General features: G+C 38.4%; 1 protein-coding gene across 4 annotated transcripts in view; it reads right to left on the reverse strand.

Moving 5' to 3' along the window:
* enox2 (ecto-NOX disulfide-thiol exchanger 2) overlaps positions 1–19,827 on the reverse strand; it is a 173,512-nt gene extending 153,685 nt beyond the window's left edge. For 2 of the 4 annotated variants that reach the window (XM_034138189.1, XM_034138166.1), the window contains exons 1-2: positions 19,611–19,827; positions 645–737 (exon numbers count right to left, since the gene is read on the reverse strand). In XM_034138189.1, the coding sequence (XP_033994080.1) occupies positions 645–729 (85 nt within the window). In that variant the 5' untranslated portion in view covers positions 730–737; positions 19,611–19,827. Of the gene's footprint in view, positions 1–644; positions 738–19,610 lie in introns of those variants that run through there. The other 2 variants (XM_034138171.1, XM_034138198.1) reach the window with 2 other exon arrangements.
* Positions 19,828–27,692: the final 7,865 nt, after the last annotated feature.

Raw genomic sequence — 27,692 nt, forward strand, 5'->3', positions numbered from 1 at the left:
GCAGGCACAGAATCTGGTTGTGGGGGGGGAAACGATTTGACATGCAGCGCACATCTCCAGTAGTTAGTTGTTCTTAGGCAACGGGCAATTAGAGGAGATACCGCCGCTGTTATCTGCGGTTGAATCTGAAGGCAGATTCCAGTATTAATAGGGAGGCAACACCTGAGCAAAGAACTGTAGATAAGCAAGCAAAAATACTTTAAGCACCGTTTTACCTCCTTGTACTTCTGTAGCGAAGGACATCTCTTCAATCTTCCACAAAACATAAAGAAATGAAACCATAACGACATCTAATTTTGGAGAAACTCTTTGGGTCACATCAATTTACATGTAAAGGAATAACAGAAAAGAACAAAGCAACACAAACCTTTACAGCAGAATGTATTTCAAGGACAGATTTGATTTGAGCTGGTCACTCAACCCACAAAGGGTTTGTTTTTCAAACTGGTTTCCTGTTATTGTTGTAAGGCTAATTAAAACATTAAAGTGTTCAATTGACACAACAATTATTGGAAGTAGTGGAAAGAAGATTAGAAGAACATAGTGAAAAAGATTGATGAAAAATACACTATATTACGTAGCGGTGAACACTTTTTACGCAAATGTGAACAGTGTGGGTGTTGTTGTTGAAATTGAGATCGTACCTGTGTTGCTGCAGTTATACGGATTCTGTGAAGTCCCGGTCCACTTCTCCCAGGCATAGAGGAAGTTGCTGTAGTTCGGCTTCATCTTACATGCTGCAGAACACAAATGTAGAAAATGAAGCTAACACGGCTACAAAACATATGATTCTCAGTATGCGTTAGAGCAGGGGTGTCAAACTCAAATACACAGTGGGCCAAAATAAAAAATAGGTACTAGTCGAGGGCCGGACTGGTTCAATGTTTATTGTAAAACGTATTGAAATGAACTTATTGCACATATTAAACCTGGAACTAACAAAGCTTAAATGATTGCCTATAAAAAAAACATTAAACATTAAATAATCAGTTGCATTCCTTTCTTGTGGCTCTATCTGCAGCTTTTCAGGAGTCATTTCTTATGATTACATTTTTCCACAGGCCAACAACAGCTTCAAAAAAACAATTTCCCTCAAAGAAAAAACCAAACATGCCCTGTTGTCACAAGAAAAAAAGTGCAGTAGGAAACATCCATTGAAAATCAGTTTGCTGTTCTGTGATGCCAGTTCAAGCCAGATACTTGGCATCTCATCTCGGGTGCAAGTTCATCAATGTTTGGGCTCAGGCTCTGAGCTGAGGAAACCCTCAGGATTGAGTGAAGGTGTGCGTGCAATATACCGGCGGGCCAGATCTAATAGTAATTAGAAATTATCCTGCGGGCCGAAATTAAATGTTGCCACGTAATTAGGGATGTCCCGATCACCTTTTTTTGCTCCCGATCCGATTCCGATCATTTGATTTTGACAATCTGCCGATACCGATTTTTCCCGATCCGATCTTTATGCAATGCATTAAGAGGAAAAAAAAGGTAACAGATAACGGCTGGTCATCCAACGCGATGAATTCAGCTATCTTGGCTGTTATTTTTTTGGCCTTTTCACTGTTCTGGGGAAGTTTCTCTTTCCTTTTAAAAGTCTCTGAAAGTGTCGGTTGTTTCAGTGCCGTTACCTGAGTGGCCGCTGTGTACTCGTCGTGTTGTTGTTGGTGGTGTTTGTATTAGATTGGTCATGTTGAACGTAGCTCTGTTCTTTCCACCACGCGGAACCTCCGCCTTGCAAACATTGCATCTGGCTGTTACACTGCCTTCGCTTTCAATTTTATAATACTTCCAAACTCCTGACATTTTCTCTGTCCCGACTCCCGAGTCACCAGCTGAACGTAGCCTCTTGTTAGCTTACTGCTACTATTAGACACTGCGCCCACTCTGTTGCCAGATTTGAGAGAAATAAGCAACCAGGTCTATGAAAACAAGCCCAAAGAAGCAACACATACATGATGTTGTGTAATTTTAAACCAAAACTAAGGCCTCAGGATGACTTTAAGACGTGAACATGGTCATTTTTGTTTTGTAACATTAAATAAAATGTATAAAAATATTTTATAAAAAAAAAAAAAAAAAAATCCGATCCCCGATTTTTTTCTCCCGATCCCCGATCACGTGAAAATCACGTGATCGGCTCCGATCCCCGATCACGTGATCGGATCGGGACATCCCTACACGTAATTCAATGAGAAGAACCCATCAAAGTTCAAATATCTTCTGGTGTGGATATTACAGCATTCTACTATTTATTTTGCATACCTGGCCGGCCTTGAGATGGAGGAGAAAGTTAGTACTGCTCTGATTAACTTTCAAGAGCCTCACAATATATAGGATCAGAGAAGTACACAAACTCCTGTCTTTCCATTTTAAATTATCCCAGGCATCCTGTTGTTTGTATTTCATCTTCTTTACCTGCACCCTGAAGCAAAATATGCACATTTTAACAACCCCTTGCATTGTTTTGCCACGGTGCAAATTGTCTGTGTGAATATCTCTTATGCAGAGCTGAATGCTGAATTGATGAGCAGACAATATTGCTGTAATCCCATAACATTTAAATTAGAACAAAAACTCAGAGGCAGCTCATGAATTGTCCTAAGGTAAGCAAAAATAAAACACAAATACAAATCTTCATATAACCCCAAAGAAACATTACCATGGAGTCTGCTCACTAATTAAAGCCACAGAATGAATGTAAGACTCAGCTCGATAGGCCACTAAAGTTGGTAGAGCTAATTACTGCAGCGTAAAGGAGTGAGAACAACAGCATCGCAGCCGCTATAGCTTCTATAGAAGCTGATCGCTTTAAGGGATTAAAAGTATGCAACATATTTTTCATCTTCTTCCTTGTTGCCTAAAGCAGTGGTTCAATCTCCAAAGAGTGAAAGACGGAGTGGATGTGATTGATTAAACAGGCTGTTCATGTTCTTTGTATTAGTAAAGAAAAGACACGTCTGGGAGTTGTTGAATTGAAGAAATCCAGTAGGCAAATACAACAATAAGTGTATAAATAGGTGTGCTTTTTTTGCTGAAAGAAACTGGTGTTGTGTTTTTCTATGCTGCTGATAAAGCCTGGTAATTACAGTGGATTGTCATTTTCGTTTCACTTCATTTCATTTAGCCTTCACTTTGTTAAAGTTAGCAGATTTCTTGTTTTGTTTTGCTCAAACCAATCTGTAGCTACTTCAGCTACCTATTTCAATCGTTAAACAAACAGGAGATGTGCAGAATTGCAAGAGTTCCGACAAGTCTAATGAAGAGCAGTGTTTCCCCTACCATTGTCTTGGAGGGGTGCTGCGCCCCGCCAACGGAGCCCCGCGCCCCCCCGCGTGTCAAGGTGTTTAATGCATTAATCAATAACAATAATCCACAGCTCCTCTCTCTGCTCTAGAGGATGTAAAAAAAATATCCCAATGCCACAGCTCAGGTCCCCCCCCCCGCTCAGGCAGCACCCCCCCAAAGCAGTAAACCTAGGGGATTCACTGAAGAGTATTGCAAAACACTGATTTCACATTATCCTGATGTTATACCTTGTATAAATGGGCATAACACTGAAAACTGACACTGTATGTAACATTTCATTTCAAACCTTTATTTATCCAGGTGTATCCCATTGAGATCATTGATCTCTTTTTCAAGGGAGACCTGCTCAAGTAGGTTCCACATGAAACATAAAAACAAACAGAACAACAAAAAGGACATCATACAGCATCATTACAGGAAAGCTGTCTTTGGCTCTTTCCTGTTGTAACGATGCAAATGTCCCCTCTGTGGGACTAATAAAGGTATTCTGATTCTGATTCTGATTCAAGTCATTCCACTAACCAGGATCATAATATGATGAAACTGCCCCGAGCCTAATCTCTGAGTGTACCCATGCCCACTCACATCCTCCTAAACATCTGGCTTAAATTTGCGAAGAAACCATTAACAGTAATGAGAATCGATGTCGGTGTTAAAAGCATTGGCAGTCCAGGCCAGGAGCTGCTCTCTGTGCATCTGTATTAGTCTGCAGAAAGAGTGGCTGGTCTCTAGCCCTCCAGCTCTAATAGGAGTGCATTGATCAGAAGGTCAGGCCGGGCTGGATCCAGCCCTTTAATTGCCCGTGTCACTCCTCGCTCTAATTCCAACAGCTGTCAGTCGTCTCCCAGGTAAACCAAGGCCACCGTCACACGTGGCAGTTCACACCGAGGCAAAGGTAAGGCTCGGGACAGAATAAAGATCGAGCAGAAGGCAGTCATTCTTAAAGGGCCCATGTCATGGCCATTGCTACTGATCATAATTCCATTGTTGAGGTATACTAAAATACATTTATATTGTGCAATTTTCCAAACTCACATTGGTTTCTCATACAGCATCTCTGTATAGTATGTGTATTCACTCTCTGTCCTAAACGGCTTGTTGGAGCTCTTGGAGCTCCTGCCCCCCCCCCCCCCCCCTTCCCTGTGAGCCCAGTGGCCATCTGCTAGACAGCGAGACACCGCGAAACTCAGCCTGGGCACACACACACACCCGCAGCCTGGCTGGGAGTTTGTGTGTGTGCCCAGGCTGAGTTCCGCGGTGTCTCGCTGTCTCGCCGACCCCACACCAGTGAGCCAGCTCACAGTGTCTCGCTCCTCGCAGCAGCCAGCCTCGCAACATCCCGCCGAGTGTGTGTGTGTAAGATTGGTCCATTTGGACCAATCTGCGGAGCCGTTACGTTACGTCACTATACCCGAAATACGTCACTATACCCAAGAAGTACAATGGAAAAAGAGAAATCTCCAACGAGGCGTTCTGGGGCAGCATAGACAGGTCTTTTCTGTGTTAGAGTTTTACTCGCTACAGGGTGTACTTTGAGGGTTTGTGACTCTGCAGACCGTTTACATGCAGAAAAAGCTACATAACACACAAGGGGATGGGTAATAACCAGAAAAGCATGACATGGGACCTTTAACATTAAAGTGAATTATGCATCTTGTTCATTTTCATTTGTTGGGGGAAAAGACACAATGAGCAAATTAGGAACATCTATTCATTCGCTAACGGTTGTATTTTCCTTCTGAATTCCTAAAATTTGAATTTCGCTTTATTATTTGCAATTAATATGGATGTAGGTGGTGATTCCAAAGACAACTTCCACATTTTGGACAATAAATCAACCAAACCACGATGTTCCTCAACTCAATACGCATTTCTTACAGCCCTTTATGCATCCTCGTTCACCACATTGCTAAGCAGTTTCACCTAATGGCAACTTTCTGAATCCCAGTTATAGACACTTCAGTAACATTAAGCTACTTAGTCTGCCCGTTAACATTAGCTACTGAACCTTGCATTTATAAAGATGATATAAAACAGACTTCATATTAAAGCAGCAGTTAAATGCAATTTACTGCCTCTTTAAAATGTTGGAGAATGCATATTTCCTTAATATCATTCAAACGTTTATCTCTACAGAGTGCATTAAGCAGTGAGCAGAAGACTGTGACAGAGAAAAGGTCTGAAAGCCAGAGGAGACAAGGGGCAGATAAGAATTTGCCAAAAGGGATTGTATGTCAAACTAAACAAACCTTTAGGATAAGCCTCCACTAAAAGCCATTTTGCCTTCGTCTTACAGACCAAGTTTGAGTTTTAAAGGAAACCTATCATGCTATATTTAAATGATATATTGTAGGGCCATACCTATATAAGGTATATTTATACGTTTCTGTTTTAAAAATACCAAACAGATCATGCATTTTAGCCATGCCTCATTTCGCTCTATGTGCTGTTTGCTGTCTACGGGGCTGATCTCTGTGAGCTGCAGCTGACCACGCCCCCCTGCAGGAGAGGGGAGCTGTGCTCTGATCAGCTGCTGGGCTGTCAGAAGAGGGGGAGAAAAAGAGATCTCCGTCCTCCGTGTTTTATTATATAGAGTCGTTATTCATTTGTTTTAAAGCTCAATAAATGACAAAGAAGACCTTTGACCGGCACTTTTCAAATTTTGTCCGAAAGATTTAAACTTTAACGGACATCTTGACCGGCGAAACAAACTGAAACTGAAACTCTGCCGCACGGTCCCCTCGTTCCTTGGAAGAGGCGGAGAGGTGGGTGTTTGTCATCTGCTGGTGGACTAACTGGAGAGAATTACAGTGCTTGCCTCGACGGGGAGGGATTGCATTGCAGCGGGAGCAAATGCTTGCCTCGGGGAGGGAGAAAGAAAGCCACAGCGGAGAATAAACAGAAGGGTAACCATGGTAACCAAGTCTTCTTCAATGCTTTTGTGGTAGACTACAGCGCCACTTACAGGCCTAGCATATGTACTACAGCGTCTCCAGCGCTTTCGAACGGCAATGGCCGTGGCTGTCTCCTCCTGATTGGTGGAGTTGGCCCAATAGCCGTAGCGCCACCGTCCTGACGTCAGGACAGTGTTCAAATCTGGATCAGTTTTTATCAGATCCGTTGCAGCCCCTTTTTTAGAGATTTGGGTATGGAGGAAAATAGAGAGGGTTGTGTTTTCTGACACTTGGTGAGTTCCCTGGAACACCGGGGACACATATTCATGTATAAAAGACGTACAAAAGTGCATTTTGCATGATAGGTCCCCTTTAAGTAATGAAAACTCACTTTGAAAAGCTGAAAGAAAGATGGACGTCATTTTCTTTAAATGAGAGCTAACAGCACCCAGCCTCCATGTATGATGCCAGCAGGGCAGATAAACGCAATCCTTCATTAGGTCTAATTACTGTACTGGAAGATGAATACACGCTTGCCCACCCCTCCCCTTTAACCTTGGGAATTAGTTTTTTCAACCTGCTTGTACTGATACCAAAACAACATACTTACACAGGCAACAGCTCTTACTTTAATAACTCAAGTGTACTCAGAGATTCCCCCTGTGTATTAGGAGGTTTTAGTATAACACTTTTTAATTAAAATATCTGTGAGGATCTGGTGATTTATTTCATACACTTAGGGCAAATAAACATATTCCTTGGAGACGTAACGTTTTCACTCAGTTACCAGATGGAACAAAAATATCTTTCTTGGTTCTAAAGATCTGTCCATCTCTGATTCCAGCACCACGGGGCTCTGAGGGAGGAAAAGCAGTCAAATCCTTTCACACATTAGACCAGATGTCTGGCTGCTTCAGACATAGAGCTCTGTCAGAGTCGTATCCTGGCTTTAGTGCTGGAGTTATTTCAAAAGTCTTGGCAGCTAATCAGCCGCTATCTTTCATCAAAAAGTCCCTGTGACAGCGCTGTGGCTATCTTTACTAAATCTACCAGGGGAAGATTGTGTTATAGTTGAACATTCATTCAAAGCTTTAGAGTTTGATAAGCTCGAGTGGAATCACATAAACCAATCCACTGTGTGGCATATGTCTGGCTGGAAGCCTGCCACATAACACAGGTAAATAAAAAGGCCTTGATATTCATATGTTGCTCCGTCTGAATCCTAAACATAAAAGCACATTCAGATAAAATGCGGAGAAGACATATGCCAACTAATCAAACCTGGGACCCAAGGGATCCAACGCATCTAGTTTGGGTTCCCATTAGCTTGAAATATGTAGATGCCATTCAGACAGGACATGATAGCCAAGGGTAAAGTATGCAATGATGTGACCACTTTTTGCTATAATCAAAGTCCTCACCACAACTGAAGATTTGGTTCAATCACCAGAATTACACCCCATCATCAGCACCGCCTGATTAAAAGTGTGGCTCTCATCTTTCTGAAAAATAAGGCTTCTGTGAGAATGACTTTTTTATCCCAAAGGCTTTGGGGACGGAGGTCATCCTCAGATGATCAGGTAATCAGTGCAAAGCTGTTGTTCAGCTCATGAATTTGAAAAGTCGTGCATGTTTGGGGTGCAATTGCATTTTTTTGGCGCATTAAAATGAACACAGATCCCCTATCTACTTGTCAATGTCACCGCAGCCTACAGACTTACCGGGGTATGAAATTAATGTACTTCACACCTTGCAGAGACTTCACATAAGATCAACGTCCATTGAGATCTGATGAGGAGATTAACCCCAAAGCTGAAAGCTACATCGCCTAAATGACTGACCACAAGGAGTGATAAAGGATATTGCACTGAGGTGGTTGGACTAATTCCATCAGCAATTCAGTGTGTCTGAGGACAAAATAGGCTGTGTGTATAGAAGGTGAATGTTGAACCTGTTATTGTACTGGCTATGCCTGGAAAATAAAACCAATGCACTTAGGTTTTTCCTGGGTGTATACAAGGTCATTGAGAAAATTCCATTCATCTCTCATGTTACATACGTGGAACCGCAGGAAATCCCACGTGGCTCTTGGAGTATGAGCAATCCACTGCTCTATTTTTTAAGCCTCCAGGGAACCGTACAGCGTATGCTCCCATACTGTCATTTAAGCTAGTTTATTTTTATACCGGAAAGGTAGGTGATGTTTAAACTTGAGAAATAGATTTATTTTTAACAGCCTTTTGAGTGAAGTGAACAGGAGGAAACATAAGACATCTTCTACGAGGGAGGTGGCTATAATTAAGTTACTATGCCAACTCAAATATCTGCACATCAAATTTGCCCTCGTCTTTACCTCTGCAGCACATGAACTGGTAATAAAGAAATATCGTGACAGAGTGCACTTGGAGAAGTGGTGGAGCAGAAAAAACTTTCATTAAAAAATCCAAACTCTCCCTTGCTGACATTACTGTACCTTTCATTGCCATACGTAACAATAATAACATAGAATTCTACTTTTTGATAAGTCCTTTACCCGTATATAGAACTGGGAGCTAAACAAATTATTTTGTACCCCAATCATGACATTCCACATGAGGTAAAATCATGTATTTTTAAATATAAAAAAATTACAACCCAAGACAAAATATGAAATATTATTGGAATCAGTTAAAGGTACGCTAAACCGCTAATAGATTAATGCAAATTCCAGCTATCAAACAGCCTCCTTAAGGCTAAGTGTGCACTATGCATCACTTAAGTTAGAAACATCCAGTTGACCTCAGCATTAAATGTGATGTGGTTCATGTGAACATTAAATGGCTCAATCATAGTTAAATATAATTGAAGTTCCCCAACAACTAGTTAATGGCAAATGAGACTTAATGTTATTTATGTTGTCAGGTTTTCATGATGGTGACTGAAGGATTGAACCATATTTTATTAGTTTACGGGCTGTTGTAAGCATAAAAAAGGAAGTGTTGTCGATATCTCAGTTTAGTTTATTATGTAGTGGTTGAATTGATTTAGGTATTTACTCTTTGCCCTACTCCATTCACTCAACGCATTGTTTTATGATGGGTATGGCATGCACTATTATTACATAGCCAGACCTATCTCCACACTTTATTTTTGCACTGTGCAAGCGCTAAAGAAAAGTCGTGCTGAAGCCATCTTAATTCTGCACAAAGGTATAAAAAAAAAAAACGCTCCATTGTTTGTATTTCTTTAGAACAGACACAATCGTCTTGGGCGGTGCTAAGTGAAGGATGCAGCAACGACGCCTTTGGAAAATCGGTAGCAGAGATAGCGGGAAGGGGGGAGAATTCCTTCTGAAAAAGGCTTTATGCACAGTCCACATCCTGTGAGTCAGAGCAGTATGCACTATGCACAAACCCAAAATACACAAAAGCTTATTGATTCGCTCAGATGGCACCCTCCCTCCGCCTGCCTCCTCTTATCCAGCTCCCAACTTCCCTTGAGGGTCAATAAAACATCTCATAATGAGAAATGTCACCTTTCCTCACCCAGAGTTGGACAAAAACAATTTGGTTCAGAACATGGGGAACGCTTTCAACATGGCGCCATCCACCAAGCTAAGTTTAGCATAATAGCCTCGGGCAGAAAAGTCAGACAGATTTAGAAGATGAAATCAAAATAGTTATTAGGAACTATTTTACAAGGAGACAAGACAGACAGCAAGGACTCTGCTTAAATATAATACTAACAAACAAACAAACAGTAATGAAGCAAGAACCACTATGTTTATTAATGAGCAAAATGTCAGCGTTGGGCTGTAATATTGTATACATTTCATTTAATGATGGGATTAGTGGGAGCAAATGATGGTCAGGCAGTATTTAAATAAAATGCAATTACATCAGGATGAGAACCACGTATATAAGAAGAGCTACTTCAAAATAAAGCCTAATTATTTTTGCACTTTCAAGTTTTTGGATTAACTTTAAAACCATAATTAGTGCAGGAAACAACAGCTGATAGATACAAGGTGTGCCAGCTGATTACTATGTTGCATTAATTAGGCTGATGATGTCACAGGCCTGTTTACCAAAGTAAATACTTCAACATCCAATTTCTTAATGAAGCAGTTTGTCATCAACAGAGTCAAACAACCTTTGAACTTTGGAATAAAAGCTTCAAATACATTTCATTGTGTACATGAAGTTATGAACAGTGGGCGTTGAGTTGTCGATGTCTTAAGGCATGTGACATATTTCTAATTAATGAAACGAAGTAATTGCACATGTGGTTTTCCACAGCTGTCCTGCTCTAATTGTTGTTTTGAAGTCAAACCAAAGGCTTGAAACTACTCTTTTATGTAGGGATATCCTGATTTATTTTTGTAACCCTACTCTATGTAAGAAGTGAACAACAATTGCACAATTGTATAGATGAGAGTAACACCTACGTCACTTCTGGGCGAAAATTACGGCCCCGCCCACTTTTGGGGGAAAACAACGCTGTCATTTGAATGGCGGTCAATACAAATTCTGAAGTTTTTGCCAATCCGATCAGAATTTTTTGAAAACCGTGGATTTTTGGATCTTCAAAGAGCCCGATTACGATGGCCAGTCAGGCAAACAATTACATTCAATAATTTGAAATCGACAATCGGTCTCGATATATGGTTAAATTAAAATCAGTAGGCGAGGCTGTAATTTCTCCAGCTGTTACTCTCATGAGCGAGGCGGAAAATAATAGTTTTATCATGCCAACAAGCTGCTGTGTCGTTTATTGCTCCTCAAACATTAAAACAAATCCAGAGTTACGTTTTAAAGTACTTCCTCTAAGAACAAAGGACAGTAAAAGAGGAGCTCTGTGGCTTCAGGCTCGATCGCCATTCAAATGACAGCGTTGTTTCCCCCAAAAGTGGGCGGGGCCGTAAAGTGACGTAGATGTTACTCTCATCTATGAAAATCGATAGCCTACTGCTATATTTAACCATTAATCCAGCTCGATCGTCGATTTACAATGGCTTAATGTAATTGTTTGCCTGACTGGCCATCGTAATCGGGCTCTTTGAAGATCCAAAAATCCACGGTTTTCTTACATTTCTGATCGGATTGGCAAAAACTTCAGAATTTGTATTGACCGCCATTCAAATGACAGCGTTGTTTTCCCCCAAAAGTGGGCGGAGCCGTACTTTTTGCCCGGAAGTGATGCATTTGTTACTCTCATGTATAGTGTGCTTAGAGCAGACTGTAAATACAACAGTAAATTATTATGATTTATATTCAGGCCCACAGAAATTGATAGATTTGATAATTGCTTGTCTAGTAATATTATGTTTATTATCACATAGAACACAGTAGGTTGAAAGTCAAAAAATACAATGAATTAATTGAATGTCAAAATGGTAAGCGACTCCATTTTCCGTTAATGAACTACATTAATCGACTCAGCTCTGAAAACAATCCATTTTAGAAAATGATATGTTTGACAGTATAATAACTCAACAATTAACTAAAAAGAACCGCTATCAAAGCGTTCCATTAATGGTTTCCTCCACTACTTTGAATTGTCTGTGAGTAACACAGGGTCTAGACAGGATTCTGACAGCCTCACCTACAGCATGCAAAATATTGGAGTTCAATTTCAGTTTTTTACAAAAACATCACCCTAGACTTGTGGTTCACCAGAAAAATGTCTGAATAGATTGTGATTGAGCTATGTAAACCCATTGTTTGCTTTTAATGAAAAAGGCCTATATAGCATTATAGATCTAGGCTAAGTGCATGTAAACCTGGCTGTTTGCTTCATTAATATTCCTGAACAGGCTTCCAGCTACACACTGCACACTGATTAGCAAGGACACGACACACACTTTATATGTGGGCTCTGAAAAGCACACGCAATTTCAAGCAATAAAAATATTGACCATATGGTTGAAAGTGGGTGTGCTGTTATGGTAATGCATTTTAATAAACTGGATGAAGACTGCAGAAGGAAAACACATAACAGAGACGGGTCATGAAGAGGAAGGGTTATTTTACATACACCATCAATAACTCAGCTGCTTGGCCCTTAGGGGCATACACATAAATGTGGAATGTCCATCACAGTATTAATGAGATAATGACTGCTGAATATGCGCATCCGTGTACATTGTATGGATGAACAACCAACCTTATCCAGCCTTACTCATAACTCAAATTATTGTTGCTTAATAAAGTGTTTGCTGATTAAAATACAGAGCTGTCAGTGCTTGTGAAAGGATGCTGAAATTACAAAACACCTACATGAGATGAGTGAGGGCCTTTTCAGCACAGAACACTCGCCACCATTGTTAATCTCTATGTAAGCACAAGATCACAATGTAACACATTATAAAACTAAGCTAAATTGATGGGTTAGGGTTAGGGTTAGGGTTAGGGTTACGGCCCATCCACACAGCAGCGTTAAAAAAATCTTGGAGGTGGGCGTATCTGAAGCTTGGGGATTTTTTGCGAGCAAGGCACCAACAACCAATCACATGAATCTCCCGCCCCCGACATACGAAGCAAAAAAGCCAGAAGTAAACTGGATATAAACTCCCCAAACAGGCGAAAACATACCACTGTCTCTGCCACCTCCCTCCATGCCTGGCTCCTCCGGTTTATATCCCGGTAGGTAAATAGGGACTGGTCATAAAGCACCGGGTGATTCCCTACCGCTAATTTCTCCTCCATTTTTTGGAATATGAGGAAATGAACTGCGGTATGTCTCTCCCAGCATACACGCGGTTTGATTGGCTAGCGCTTGAACTGTCAGATTTGCGTACACGGGATTTGATTGGCTGACGCTTCCACCTCAGCTTCAAAAGTTGAACATTGCTCAACTTTGAATCCTGAAAATCCTGAAAATCTCCGCTCTGCTGCCCACAATGCAGTTCGGCGAAAAGTGAGGCAAAGTGACGTCACCCCATTCAAAGTGAATGGGCAGAAGCGTTCCAAGATTTGTTAACGCTGCTGTGTGGACGGGCCGTTAGGTGATTGTTGAAGCTTGGTTCTGTTACATGAAGGGCTACTTTAGCCTACATCGAAATGGAAATGAATCTCAAATGCTGTGCAGACAAATGTACTTTTGATAAGATGATGAGTTGATAACTTGAAGGGTCTTTCTAACAAAGATTCAGAATGTCACTCATGAGGTATCTTGTGATAATTTCCCAAATAAATCCTTCCTTATTTAAATAAATAAAAAATAGGTTGAATCCCTATTAATTAAATACAAATATATCAAGTACAATTCTGGTCACAGTGTATATGCTATTTATGTTCTAGTAGAATAAGCAATTATCATCATAAATCTAATCGATAGATTTATGATTAGAAAATTATAAAAGTAGGGTAGACATGTGGAGATTATCCGACTGAACAAAACGTGATCCGTCTCTTAAATGTGTGTCAACCACAGACCCTATTTCAAGCTATTTTCCAAAATCCTATGGAGAAATTGCATTGCTTTTTTGTCAAAGGAACCCATGCGCAGCTTACTTCCGGGTTTTAGGACGCGTCACTGTGGCACTCTATAGGCCTAGGTGACAATGATAAAGGAAGCCATCATTAGTCACATGACGGGGTTGCAAGGTAAGCTGTCAGTATTCTGTATAATTGGTTATGGATGATAATAATAATTAGGAATATAACAAATGTTAGAAGGCTTATGTGAAGGGTTGACAGATTGCTTATGGTCTTGTTTTTGTATAGGTATTTAGGTTGATATGGTTCACGTATTTTTACAGGTGGACTGATCTCTCTTTTAGCTCCATTTATAAATTCAGATGCCTTAATTTAAAGAACCCTGCTGGTATTGAGTCATAAATAAAACAATATTTTTCACGAGTGAATCCATGTAATAAGCAAGACTGACTGAATTATTTAATTGTGGTGATTTTCTACTTCTTATGTCCAACTGACTATTTAGTTTTGAGGTGTTTGGCAGAAGAGAAAAAAACCTAGCTTTGGGAAACTTGGATTGGTCATTTTCTCATACTGATATTCTGCACAAACTGTGCTGTTATATTTGCTGTAAAGTGTCCTTACTGTAAGGTAATTATTATATGTACAGCACTTTGGCTCGACCAAAAATCGTTTTAAAAATGTGCTATATAAATAAAACTTGATTTGATTTGATATGATTAATCAATTAATAAAGCAATTAACCATACATCTACGTATCGGGTTGATACATTTCGCTTGTTGTCCATACAGTGGGATGCTCATACTCTTACAATCTTTATTGTTCTAATTATTATTTATGTTTCCTACATGTTATCTCCCACCATTGTCCCCAGCTGATCAGACTTTAACATCCAACAGAGCACATCGACATCATAACATGTACAAATAGGCCTCCCACTATGTCACACATGTTGAATGCCCTCAGCTCTCACTGCTGTGGGTCCATATGTCTCTGTCCTGTGCCTCCAATCAGTCAAGAACAAATCCATGCACGAAGCACTAGATCAGGTGACTCTGGCATGGGTGCAGTTCTTATTTGTGCAAAGCAAGGTCATGGAACCATAGGATGCTGGATCAATCAGACAGATTAATGAAGCACAACCTGCTGACATGAGGAATATTGACACCCCCATTACATCTTGGTCCTGCAGTCCTCACCACCGCCTAAATAAATCAGGCCATAGAAAGGGGTGGGGTTACTGAGCCTAATCCTTTACATGACAAACTGAATGCAAGAAGAGCCCAACTATAATGGAAAGGGGCTCCTACGAAATCCAAAATGTCCCACAATTAAATATCGTGTTGGGAGTTGATGCCGCATTATTTTAATATACGCTTCCAAGTATTTTACAATAATGTATTACGTGACGTGACACAAGGCTAATAGACCTTTTCCACAGAATCTCATATATATTTATATTAGGGCTGTGCAATTAATCGTATTTTAATCGCAATTACGATTTTGGCCTGCCACAATTACGAAAACAACATAATCGAAAAAAACGATTATTTTGCTTTGCTAGGTTGTGACAATATTTGATCTAATTAATTTTGGTCTAATTTATTTTAATTTATCATATTTATATATGTTTAGTAGCTTGTGGAAGTGCGCTCCAAAATATTTGTAGATCTTGTTTATTGGTATTTATTATTTTGATATTATTTATTTAAATGTATCGGTTTTTCAGTTGAATTATACGTTCAGGGTAATCAACAGTTAAAAAGATACTTTTCTAATTATTATTTGTTTTAAAGTTCAATAAATGGATATTTTCAAAGTCAATGAATAATCGTATTTAATAATCGTGATATCAATTATTGACAAAAATAATCGTGATTATGATTTTTGCCATAATCGAGCAGCCCTAATTTATATATATATATATATATATATATATATATATATATATATATATATATATATATATATATCAGCTGTACAAAAGAGCTATCAAGGTGTTTGACAGAAAGCCTTATTCATACCACCATCCTTGAAAAACCTAATTTCTTGAATTTTGACAATTTTAAGTCTTTTAAAAGTATGTGCTTTATTTATAAATGTTTACATGGACTGGCCCCCCCCTCCCTTAGGGGAATTCATCCACAAAAAACACACTGGACGCTGCACTAGGTCGGACACCAGAGGAGACTGTGAAGTCCACCGTAGACGGACCACTTTTGGACAAAATGTCCTTTCCATTAAAGGCAGCTCATTGTGGAATAGCCTCCCAACTGAGATACGGGGTTGTCCCACTCTCAATAGTTTCAAAGGACAACTCAAAGAATGGTTGAGAAACAAACAAATGTGCAATCAACGCTAAATGCACTTTAACACAGGGGTATGTCCTCTTGCACTTTATGCATCTCTTGTATCTTCTTTTGCACTTTATATGTCGTAGCTGCTATATTGTATTACCATGTCATAAATACTTGTGTGTGCTGCTCTTGCTCTTTTGCACTTTTTGCATATCATGTATTTGTTTTTGCTATGTTTATAAATGTAATTTTCTTAAAGGTCACCTATCATGCTGTTTTTAGACAATAGCATAGGTCTCAGATATATAAAAATATATTAAAAACATGTCTATGAAGTGTTTTGCTCAAAATACCAAACAGATCACCCATTCTAGCCATGCCTCATATCCCTCTATTTCACTGCCTGTTTCAAAAGTGCTGATTTTTGGTATAAAGCTATAAAAAGAAAAAAAATTGATAAAAGAAAAAAAAAGGAGGGGGCTGAGCTCATGCGGGACCCGGCAGCTACTGTCTAAACTAAATACTGCGGTGATGAAACGCCATATCATGGATTATCAAGGATTGTTTCTGAAACAGTATGGAGCCCAAAGGCTTTCTCTCTGGCCGGTTATACCACAAGGTGAGTTCCTTTTTATTTCCTGCTTCTTCACACACATGCTCTGTGCAGTACAGGTTAGCTCTGAGTGTTAGCGATGCTAATGTAAACATGCACCGACCATATTACGTCCAAAACAGTCGGGCATTGTTTCTGATAGCAACGTTTCTGATAGGGCCGTGGGTGTAAAGCCAGCCTACATTTCCGATATTACGTCATATCGGACGCAAATCTAGATCAGCTCCGTTGTAGCCCCGTTTTTAGAGATTTGGGTACGGAGGGAAAAAAGAGAGGGTTTTATTTTCTGACGCTGCGTGAGTTCCCTGACACACCGGGGACACATATTTAGGTATAAAAGACATCGAAAAGTGCATTTTGCATGATAGGTCCCCTTTAAATGTTTTATGTGAGGGACTGAGGATGGAAAGTAGCTCAAAGCTAAATCCGGCATATTTACACTTGAAATATTTATTGTTTTAAGTGTTCATTAATGTGCATTGTCCCTGCCAAATAAACGATTAAATTAATAAATTATCAAATATGCCAGATCTTTTTTGTTCCAGCCTCTCCAAACCACAAAACATGCTTTTTTTCTATGAAATGACAACAAATAGAATATCTTAAGGTTTTGGACTTTTAAATGCACAAAACAAGTTATTTGAATCACCTTGTCCTGTGAGAAATGTTCAAAGCCATTTTATACTGATATAAACCTACATATTTTATTAAAATAAAGTTTTAATTAATTGATATTTTATAGACTAAAGATTAATTGGAAAATAACTAGAAGATTAATCGATACATAAATGTTAGCTGCAGCCCTACAGCAGATGTTTAGCAATTGTGGTTGGAAATGACTTACTGTAATCGATAATCAAAATTGTGGTTTAATCATTTTCTGTTAATCAGTAAATCCATTCATTTATTGATCTTTTCGGCATATTGGAGCAAAGGCATTGTATTCTGTTTGAACCGAAGAACGTATGCAATGCATATTTAATTGTGGTTCAGCAATAAGCTACATGTAGCTCAATTAATCACCCTCTTCCTCATAATAAGTCTCCACAGCATCATAGGAAATACATTAAAAAATATATCAAACATGTAAGTTGTTCGACAGCAGTGCAGCAGATAAAAATACCTACGCTGTTGCTACTCCTTAAATAAGCGGATTTGCTTAAGCGCTTAAAGCACCTCAAACGTCATTTTCCTGCCCAGATTCGGGTTGTATTTCTGACAACAGGGACTCGGAGTAGGCTAGAAAAATGGCATCTTCCATTTGTAATCAATAGGGGGATTAACCTTTGCAATCAGCAGCGCCTCTCTTTGCAAAATGTGAAGTCAAGGTTTAGGATTATACCTGTGAAGACATGATTTAGCTCATTATTGGACTTAAATCTTCAGCCCTGTATGACATCCCATATATCACTGGCATTAGGTTACCATTACTGTCAGCAATCCTTCAAATATCTCCGAAGAAAAAGCACCTCATCATGATGAGCCTTTCTGGAAATGAATGTATTTGCAGAGGTGTCTTTAGTAATGATCCTCTATATTTTTAGAGCCAAGATTTCCACTTCCGTGCCCTCATCAAAGGCTGGTCATCTTCTGAACATTTAGATAAGTACCCCAATGGTGATTCTTATTATTTCCATCGCTCACACAGCGCTCATAAAACTGTCACAGAGCCACCTTGGCTTCCTCATTTGTTTAGCAGCACAGAACAATAACTTGACTTCAGATTATTTGCAGCATACTATTATATTGAGAACAATCGCCTTATTTAACTTTACCACTGATTATCCAAAGTACTTTATGGTGAAGAGTGAAAAAACAAAAAAGCAGAGACAACCGGGGTCGTGTATTTCAAAAAATGCCAAATATTCTATAATTCCAGTTTCTCATACATAGAGAACAACAACATAGTCTTATCTCAGTTGGCTGCATTACCACAGATGACCGTTAGTTGGCCCTGCAAAAGGTCAGACAAAGTTCAGTAGACAGCCTCAACCAAGCAACATCTCATCCACACTCTATTTTTTGTAGGATTCAAGTTTTAACAATGGTAGTCCAATACATATTCCTTTTAGATTATCCTTTCAGTGGTCTGGTTTGCCAGTTCTAATTATTTTTATATTACTCTAACGAATTGTATTGTACCTCATGTGTCTTATTTTTATTGTATTGGTCAACTGGTTTTGATTAACTTTTGTATTCTTACTTTGTAATATTTCTAAAGTTAAACAACTCATTTTGAAACCCTTCTTAATTAATCAAAAAAAGAAATGATTCTTCTCACATGCAACATGAATTTGTCGTTGTAATTGTGTTTACTTTTCTTTTGTGACTAACATCCATGAAAGCTCATGCATTGTGCAGCACATAGTTAACTTGGAATCAAATATGCTGTACTGTACCTCAAATTGTTTTAAAATAAGCCTATATTATTGATTTGCTTTGAAAAGCTAAGCAACAAAAGAGGCAAGAATAGAACATTCTCCCGCCTGGATGCATCCTAAACATTTTAAATATCTACATTACAGCCAAAATGTCTTCCATAATGTGGTGCAATCAGCTGTTCTCTGTGCTCACAATGACTTCCTGTTCGCTGCTATGAATCACATAAATTAGTTTTGACCATAACATGACTATTCCCCTCTCCACTTCTACCCTCTACTTTGAACATTTTGACTCTACAAACCTCCTGAACCTGACTAACCATCTGTGTGACTGGTATATGCATCACGGTGAAACCGAATAATTAGTTTAACGTGTGACTTTTCACTAAATAACCATGCGTTTGCTATTCTGTCACACTTCCAATGAACGTTACATGTATGTAAACTCAGCAGTCAAATAAGTCAGCTAACTTTAAGATACGCAATGAGACAAAAGACAGATAATTAGAACCGATTCGTTGTAACATAAAGCTGAGGCTGAGGCTCAAAGAGGCGCTTTATGTTTGGCAAAAACAGATGATATGCTGTAAACTTGTTCCACAGAGTGGCTTAGTGCAGACCTGAGGGAAGCTAATGCTAACTACCGGAAGTTAGCGCCGGAGAAGTGAAAGAGTAAAGCTAATAGGAAGTATAAAAGTACCTGGTTGCAACGTTTGTCTTCTTTCGTGCTCGCTGTACTGCTGGAAGTTGTCCTAAAATCCACACGACCCGAGCACGTTTCTTTTTTTGCTGTTGTTGTTGAGTGCGTGAGGTATCCAGGAGAGCCTGTTGTTAGCAACGACGTAAACTGTCAAACAATGGCGGAGCCAACTACGGCAAGCGGGAGGCCGACACGTGCTGTTTGTTGACGTTTTTTCGCATCCCCCTATGGGCGAAATAGCGAAACATTTAAGATGGTTTCGTTTTTGTGCTGCTGTCAAAGTAAGTGAAGTAAGCAGAAGTAAAGCAGGGCCGGTTCTAGACAATGTGATGCCCTAGGCGAGATTTTAGCTGCCCCCCCCCCCTATAGAATATATAAAGACTAAATGAAAAATCTCTACAAAAGACAAATACACTACAAAAACTGAAACTTATTGACATAGGTTATATACATCAAAAAGGCTTCAAATGTATTCAGTATTGTATGAACATGTTTGAATTGGGGGGTGGACATCACCTCCTCTAGGGGGGTATGCCTCAAACGCTTCAATCTGGTGCACTTTGAGCACACAATTACTAGAGACTAGATCTGGGGGTACAACTCTAAACACCCATATGAAAAAGATCGGTTTACATTTTAATAATCAAATAAGTATGTGAACATAACCAATAACCTACCATAGCCAATAACAAATAAATGTAACTTATTTTATTTTTGTTGTTCATTCATATCTTATTTTACCTATACATTTATTTAGTAATGCATTTTTTTTATCTCTCCAGTTCTAAACGATATTTTTGGTTTACTGTTTTACCGAAAATTAGGATGAGCACCAACGGTCAAAAATGTTTTTCCCCTCCTAGAGCTACCAGCGCAGCGCCCCCCCAGATCTGGCGCCCTAGGTGACCGCCTATGCCAAAAACCGGCCCTGAATGCATTAAGCAGAATTAAGTGCAGTAAGCAGAAATAGTGCAGTCAAACAAACGCTGGATAACATAACATAGCCTTCCATTTTCCACACTAGAGCTGAAACTATGCACTAGCATCCCTGTTTTTGACGTGACTCAGTACACAAACATGTAAGACTGTTAGTATGCTATAAAGTTTAACTCAGCATTGAGGAAATTAAAGTGGATACATGTGTCTACCAAAACTGCAGGGATATTTTAAGGACACTGATTTAGGCGAATGATGGATGGCATGCTTTCAAACATTTGTTAAAGAGATTTTTCTGTCACATGCAGGGCTTTGATGGTAAAACATGGAGGAGATTTCCTCCACAATATAATAATTGTGCTGATGTCAAAGTAAGTGCACTAAGCAGAAATAGACCGATTAAAATTACTCAGGGTGATTCATAATCAGCGTTTTTATTAGGCAAAACTATGTTATGTTTAAGACATGGCTACAACAGTCATATCCTCTATTTCAGGGAATTTAATTAAACTGTCCTAATTCCACATGTTGTAGCTGAGTTTCGAGGTTTAATGACACAAAGAGTATTTTGAGACAACACACATATTCAACATTTTGAGCCAGATTATTGTAAAGTATTCTCTACAACAATCAATCTGGGTAAAGAAAGCTAAACACAACATTAAGAAAGGTTTCTTTTAGAGATGGACTCGTTATCTTCTTTGAACAGACATGCAAGTGAAATTACATATGTATATGTGAATATTGAGCTTTAGGCCTTAGTGCATTTATGTACAGGTCAGCCTCCAACACATTCACATTGAGCAGGTCTCCCTTGAAAAAGAGGTCAATGATCTCAATGGGATACAACCTGGATAAATAAAGGTTTGAAATGAAATGAAATTCAGGATAGGACTTGATGGATATTTTTTTTTCTCATTTTATTTTACATGAAACATTTTGGTTGGTTTAATTGTATTAATTATACAGAAATTGAGTAGGCAGTTCATATCTTTCAATTTTAACTGTAGCTGTTTAAAGACCCCATAGACTCTTTTCTGTTCATCTGCTACATTTATAAGAATTCGTTATCCTCTTTCTCAGCCTGCCATTATTCTTCTGCTTTTCTATAATGAATCCCATTTCAAATTCATATTCAAATGAATACAAGACTATTATGTAGATGGGCTTGAGGACATTTTAAGTTGCATGAGTTATTCACTTAAATTCTAAAATAACTTTTTCCAAAGAATTTGAGCAGTCATATGTTTTACACTTTATTAGCATCTGTAAAAGTGACAGTGATGGAACATAACAACATACAAATCAAGCATTGTACTGACGTTACATTTTGATGTACTTTACCTGAGTAATTAAAAAAAACATGTATTGTATTGTTAAAGATCGAAACTGTACTTCCCGATTTTTTGGCTAATCTGGAACTCATTATCATGTTTCAGAAATCTAAGTTGTTTGTTGTTTGACCAAAGAGTGATTTACCTCTAAATTGCTCAGATGGTTTCAAATCTTTTAAAATAGCAACATCCTGAACTAAAATAAAATAAAATAAAATGTATTGATAAAATGTCATTTATAATCGGGGACATTTTTCAGCAGAATCAGATATATATAATTTGATACAACTACTGTCCTTCTATGGTTTTAAATGCAGGACCTTCATATGTATTTTTGATGTATTGCAACTTTTTCATTAAGGTTTTAATACTTTTTCCACCAGAGAGTTGTGATAGCAATCTTTCTCTCTAAGCCGTTGTGAACTTGATCTTAGATGAAAATCCAAACCCTAAACATCCGGGTTTTGTGACATATTTATCTGTGCTTCTCATTCTTTATTTTGTTCCTTTGGCACCTTGGGCTTTGGATTTGGGAGGCTTAGTTTGTCTGCATCCTAATCTTTAGCAGCTAAAATTGCTCCAAGCTGATTCTTGTCACTCCCTCACGACACACTCCTGGAAACATGAAAGTATTAAACACATTGACTAGATTTAATCATTCGAAAGCAGAGAAATAATGGACATGTCAATTTTCTTCCCCCTTTATTAACAAATGAGTTCATTTTATGTGTAATTTCACTTTTCTCTCACTTGTATTCCATGCCATCTCCTACTCTATGGCTCATTGTTAGTGTTGGGGTGACTAAGCGCTCTCAGAGATGCTGGGGCATGAACAAAGCCATGATATCTAGTGAATTCTCATTACAAGGGGATTATCATATGTGCCAGCATGCATTTCACTCCCACATCATTAAATGTTTTGGACCATTTACAAGCAATTACACCATTGCTAATGCTTATTTTGCACCCACCCTTCCCCCCGGGCTCATCGTGTTATTTTACATGTTTTGACAACTTAGCAGGAATGTATCTTCCGTCACTTGTCTGCATTTCCTTGGACTACCTGGTAATGATTATGTTGATGTCAGAAGACGCCTGTGTGACTAAACCCAATACAGCTCACATGTACTCCAACTAGAACGTGGAAACTGGTTCAGTGTAAATACTGATCTGAGAGGTCTATTAATGCTTAATGAGCCAATAATATTCCAGAATGAACGCTAATTCCAGTTAACATGTTTCTCCCAGCTGGAAAATGTAACGTTACCTGGTTCACAGCAGGTTGCTTCATTAGACGCCTCCTGCACAGTTCAGCTGCCAAAGGCTGAAGTTCTATAATGTGGATTTTTTTATTATATAGAGCACAATATACAGTTTCTTTAAAATACAGGAGGATTCAGATGAAGTTACCAGTTTTTTCCTGTGATAACTGCGTTTTTGTTAGTATGTTTGTATGTATTTGGTGTGTGGTACTGTTAGTCTCATAAACTGAATTTACCCTCTGCAGGTAGGATTAACATACAATTTGGTTGTTAAAAGGTTAAAAAAAATGTTGTCCAACTGGTTTACATTGAAGAAGACTATGAGGTTTATTAGTTAGCCTATGGGGGAGACCACTTTTCTGTGTTTAACGATTTATATACAACATTCAGACTCAGAAACACAGAAGAAAGTGGGCACTGAATGCACAATGAGATAAACTACAGAATAAATGTATCAAGAAAAAAATGTAAAATGTCAAGTGACTTGGTACATATGCAAGGAGGCGTGCAAACTGAAATAGGTATTTATTTAGAGGCTATTAGTTTATTAGCTGGGTTATTTTTTCACAGTACATGTGTACTTTAATAACACAAGTTCCTTATTCAGCTTTATAAAAAAGTACATCTTTTATATTATTTCATGTTGTCTCTTAATAATCTAACATAATTTATACAACGTTCTTTTTTTCAAACTTGAGCTGGAACTATGCACAATAACAGACTCTGTTAATGCAAAACAAAAGTTAAAAACAGGTAGCATCCCTGTTGTTCTAGGAAGTGAATCCGTACACACAAACATGTAAGAATATTATTATGCTAATTTGTCTCCCTCAGCATATAGGAAATGAAAGTGGATACATGTGTTTACCAAAACTGCAGGGATATTTTAAGGACACTGATTTAGGCTAATGATGGACGGCATGCTTTCAAACATTTGTTAAAGAGATGTGTCTGTCACATGCAGGGCTTTGATGGTAAAACATCCCAGCAGAGACTTGAAAAAGGAGATTACCGCCACAATATAAGTTCCTGTTGACCAGAGAAAACATGTCGTTTCTCATCAGCAGTGTATGAGAGCATTCAATATCAGCCCTCCTGCAAGCTCCCAATCTCCTTCCAAGCTGCTGTCTGCGCTCCCTCCATCCGCCTGTTCAACTTTTTTCATTAGATTTCCCACTCTTATGCATCCCAAGTATTTTTTGAAGTGCATAGTGTGTGGAATGATGCAATGCATACAAGTGTCAAGCCTGCACAAATCTCATCATGTCCAGGATGATTCACATATGGAAAGTTTGGTTTCCTAGCAACAGCCAATAAAGGCCGGGTTTGATTGGCTATTGCCTGTGGCCATTATAACTAAAGAGTCAACAGGGCTGCCTCTATGAGCTGATGAGACAATGTTTGCAAGCAATCAAAGGTGGGTTTAATCACTCTTACCGGCTGGTGATAAACCAGAGAAATAATGGGGATTTGTATCTTGAATGAGAGAAGTAGTGCATATAAACCCCTTCTTACAGGACGTTTGATTTTTACATGAGCACACACAGAATGGACCTAATCAGGTATTTGAGCTGGTTGGTGATTGCTGAATTAAATCATCTGACTGTCTTTCACGCTGGAGGGTCACATTCACATATTCTTCGTGTGTTACTGCATCAGATTGTGCCTTGATTAGCAGTGATCAGTGGGAGAATGATTTCATGGAGAAATGTAAGTCCTTTGTTGGATTGATCACACTCTCTATACTTTATGCCATGACTCTGAACTAAGAAAAATCCTTCGGACTCTTTCAGCCTGAGCTGCTGAGGGACCTGAATTCATATTTTACCACTTTAGTTTCCATTTGTATTGTATTTACACATGACACTTCATTTAGGGTGAGACAATAGCTTTTACATGGAAGCGAAAGCCAGCAAGACTAGCAGCGTGCCACAGTGAAACAAAGCATGCATAATTTGTTCAAGCTCTGAGTTGTCTGCAGTTTTCTACCTTGAAGCTCCAATAGGAGAGGTGTCTGAATGTAAAATATATTTTCCTTTGTTGCCCTACTCATAAAGTATTATTTCTAACGAGAAGACTGTCCCAGGATGTTAAACTGACACTCTCGAGGCTCACCGTGTTTATACAAATTAAATCCGGTTGTTAGACGTGGACATGGAGTATATGCTCAACAACTTTTGAATTAGTGCTCACTCCCTGAAAGTGGAAATTGAGAAACCATGAAAAAGTTTTGCTAGCCAATTAAATCTTTTCTACCTCTCGTCCCTCTGGTATACTCTGGTAAAAAGCCATCACAGACCAGCTGGCTGTGTAAACATGTGCCTTTTGGATTTCACAGTAAACTGAATTTGAGCTCACCAAAAGTTACTTCTCCCTGTCCATTGCAACTGCCAATACACAGAGTTACCACGTGAGAGTATATACTAGTTTATAAAGGACACTTGTATATTATACTTGTATTTTTTTCATTCCATTATTGTATTTACCTTCTAACATATTTTATTCAATGTATACTTTTTTTATTAAATTGTTGAATATGTAATCAGCACTCCCGTTTCTTGTACAGTAGGTACCGGATATGATATGTATTTTTATTTTAAGAGGTATAAGAGTTTGCCAATTATCTTCTTCCTGTTGTGGATGGTTTGCCTCTACCCTTTCTAATTTGACTTATGCTCTAAATACAAGTGGGTATTTATATAAAATAGTTTTAGACTAGTATTTGTTTATCAGAACAACGATTTGCAGCACATATTTGTTTGAAGCACTTCAAAGATAAAAAACACCAGAAATGAATCACAGTAAGAAGTGAAGTGCCTTAATAACAGGTGACTTTTCTACCAGGGTTTTAATGCACTATCACTGTCTTACTTTATTTAAGTTCACATATAAATCAGTACTTTGAAGAACAAAAGAAAACAAAAAGCTATGTAAAGACCCAAGCCTGTTTGTTATGCTCTGTTTCTATCAAAGAGAATTATTTAAGACTATAACATGAAAGTTCACGCTCGTCTTAGGTTTCTTTTCAGATCTTCAACTCTCCACGGACAGACTTTGCTGATTTGACACAGTGGAAGAAGAAGAGCCCTTGTTCAGTTGGGTGATTTGAAACAACAGTAATTTGCCACCCTGGATGAAATGATTTTCAAGTGACCAAACACATTATTAGTATGACTTGTAATTTGGCTTATTGTATAATTAGGTAATTACACAGTATAGAAAAGGCAGATACACATTTCCCTTTGCTTTTGTGATGCATGAAGTGCATTCAGCCAAGTAATCCATATAATTAGAGATCAGAAAAGGTTGAACATAATTAGTGACTAATTTGTTTGTGCTAAATATATAAAGTATATACAGATTTAAGGCATATAACTTTTAAATGTGAATGTATCACTTAGAAAGTTACTAAATAAAAGTGAAGAGGTCTTTTTTAGCTCTTTTATATTCTAAAGAGGAAAGAAAGTAGTATTGACACTGCTGACATGATATTCAAATGCACACATCATGGGCTGCTTCTTATGTGTTCAAGGCAAATGCATAGCCACCATTTTCTCAGCTGATAATGACTCAGATAACAGCTCTTACGTTTGTATTTAAATAGAGAAATGTAAATGTTTGCATATATATATTCTATTTGATAAGCGTCACATCTGTACATGGGTTAGATTTAAAGGCTAGGGCAGGGAAGACAATAAAAGGAGGGAATGGTATCATGCCAGATGCAAATGATAGTGTAGAATTAGAGATAAGAACACTACATAAAAGTCCCCGGACATAAATCCAACCAGGTCCTCAAGCAGTGGGACAAATTGTTCATAATGTGCTGATGATAAGCATGAGAATATAAGAATCTGAGAGCAGAGAGCTTTCCAAGATGAACTTTCCCAAATGCCTGGAAGATAAGTCTTTGATGAGGACACCAAAAACGAGAGCTTGCACCCTTATAAAAACACGACAGATCATTACCTACTGTATGCAGCCTCCGCATTTATCTGCAAGTGGGCCCATGATGAGGTGAGTTCCACCTACAGCGAGCTGACTTTGAAGTGATTTGTGGTAACACTGGTATATTAAGGCCAAAGCTGTTGAAATATTGGATGTCATAGATATCTGAATCCTTTTTTCTCAGGTTTAAATCTCAGTGTTGTTTAATAGGGGGTTGGAATAGTGAAATATTGATGGAAATGATGACACATAATTAATTAAAAGGAGAGCATTTGTACGATTCAGGTGGTGAAACCTGAACCATACACGCATGAGGTGAAAGAAGTATTTAGATATTTTACAAATTACCAAAATACAACAATGTAAAGATACTACATTCAAAATCATACACCTTGTAAATATATAACTTTGATCAATAAAATGAACTTATAGTGATTTATTATCACATATCATATTATCGGTTGTTATTATTAAAGCATTTGTGTTTTAGAAAGTGGTTTTCTATGATAAATGGATGAGAAAATACGAAAATGTTTCTCATCATGAAGGACTTATTTGGACTATTGTCTTAATGTCTAACAGCATCGAACAGTTGTGTAAGC

Source organism: Trematomus bernacchii, unplaced genomic scaffold, assembly GCF_902827165.1.
Source record: "Trematomus bernacchii unplaced genomic scaffold, fTreBer1.1, whole genome shotgun sequence".
In the NCBI taxonomy this organism is placed as follows: domain Eukaryota; kingdom Metazoa; phylum Chordata; class Actinopteri; order Perciformes; family Nototheniidae; genus Trematomus; species Trematomus bernacchii.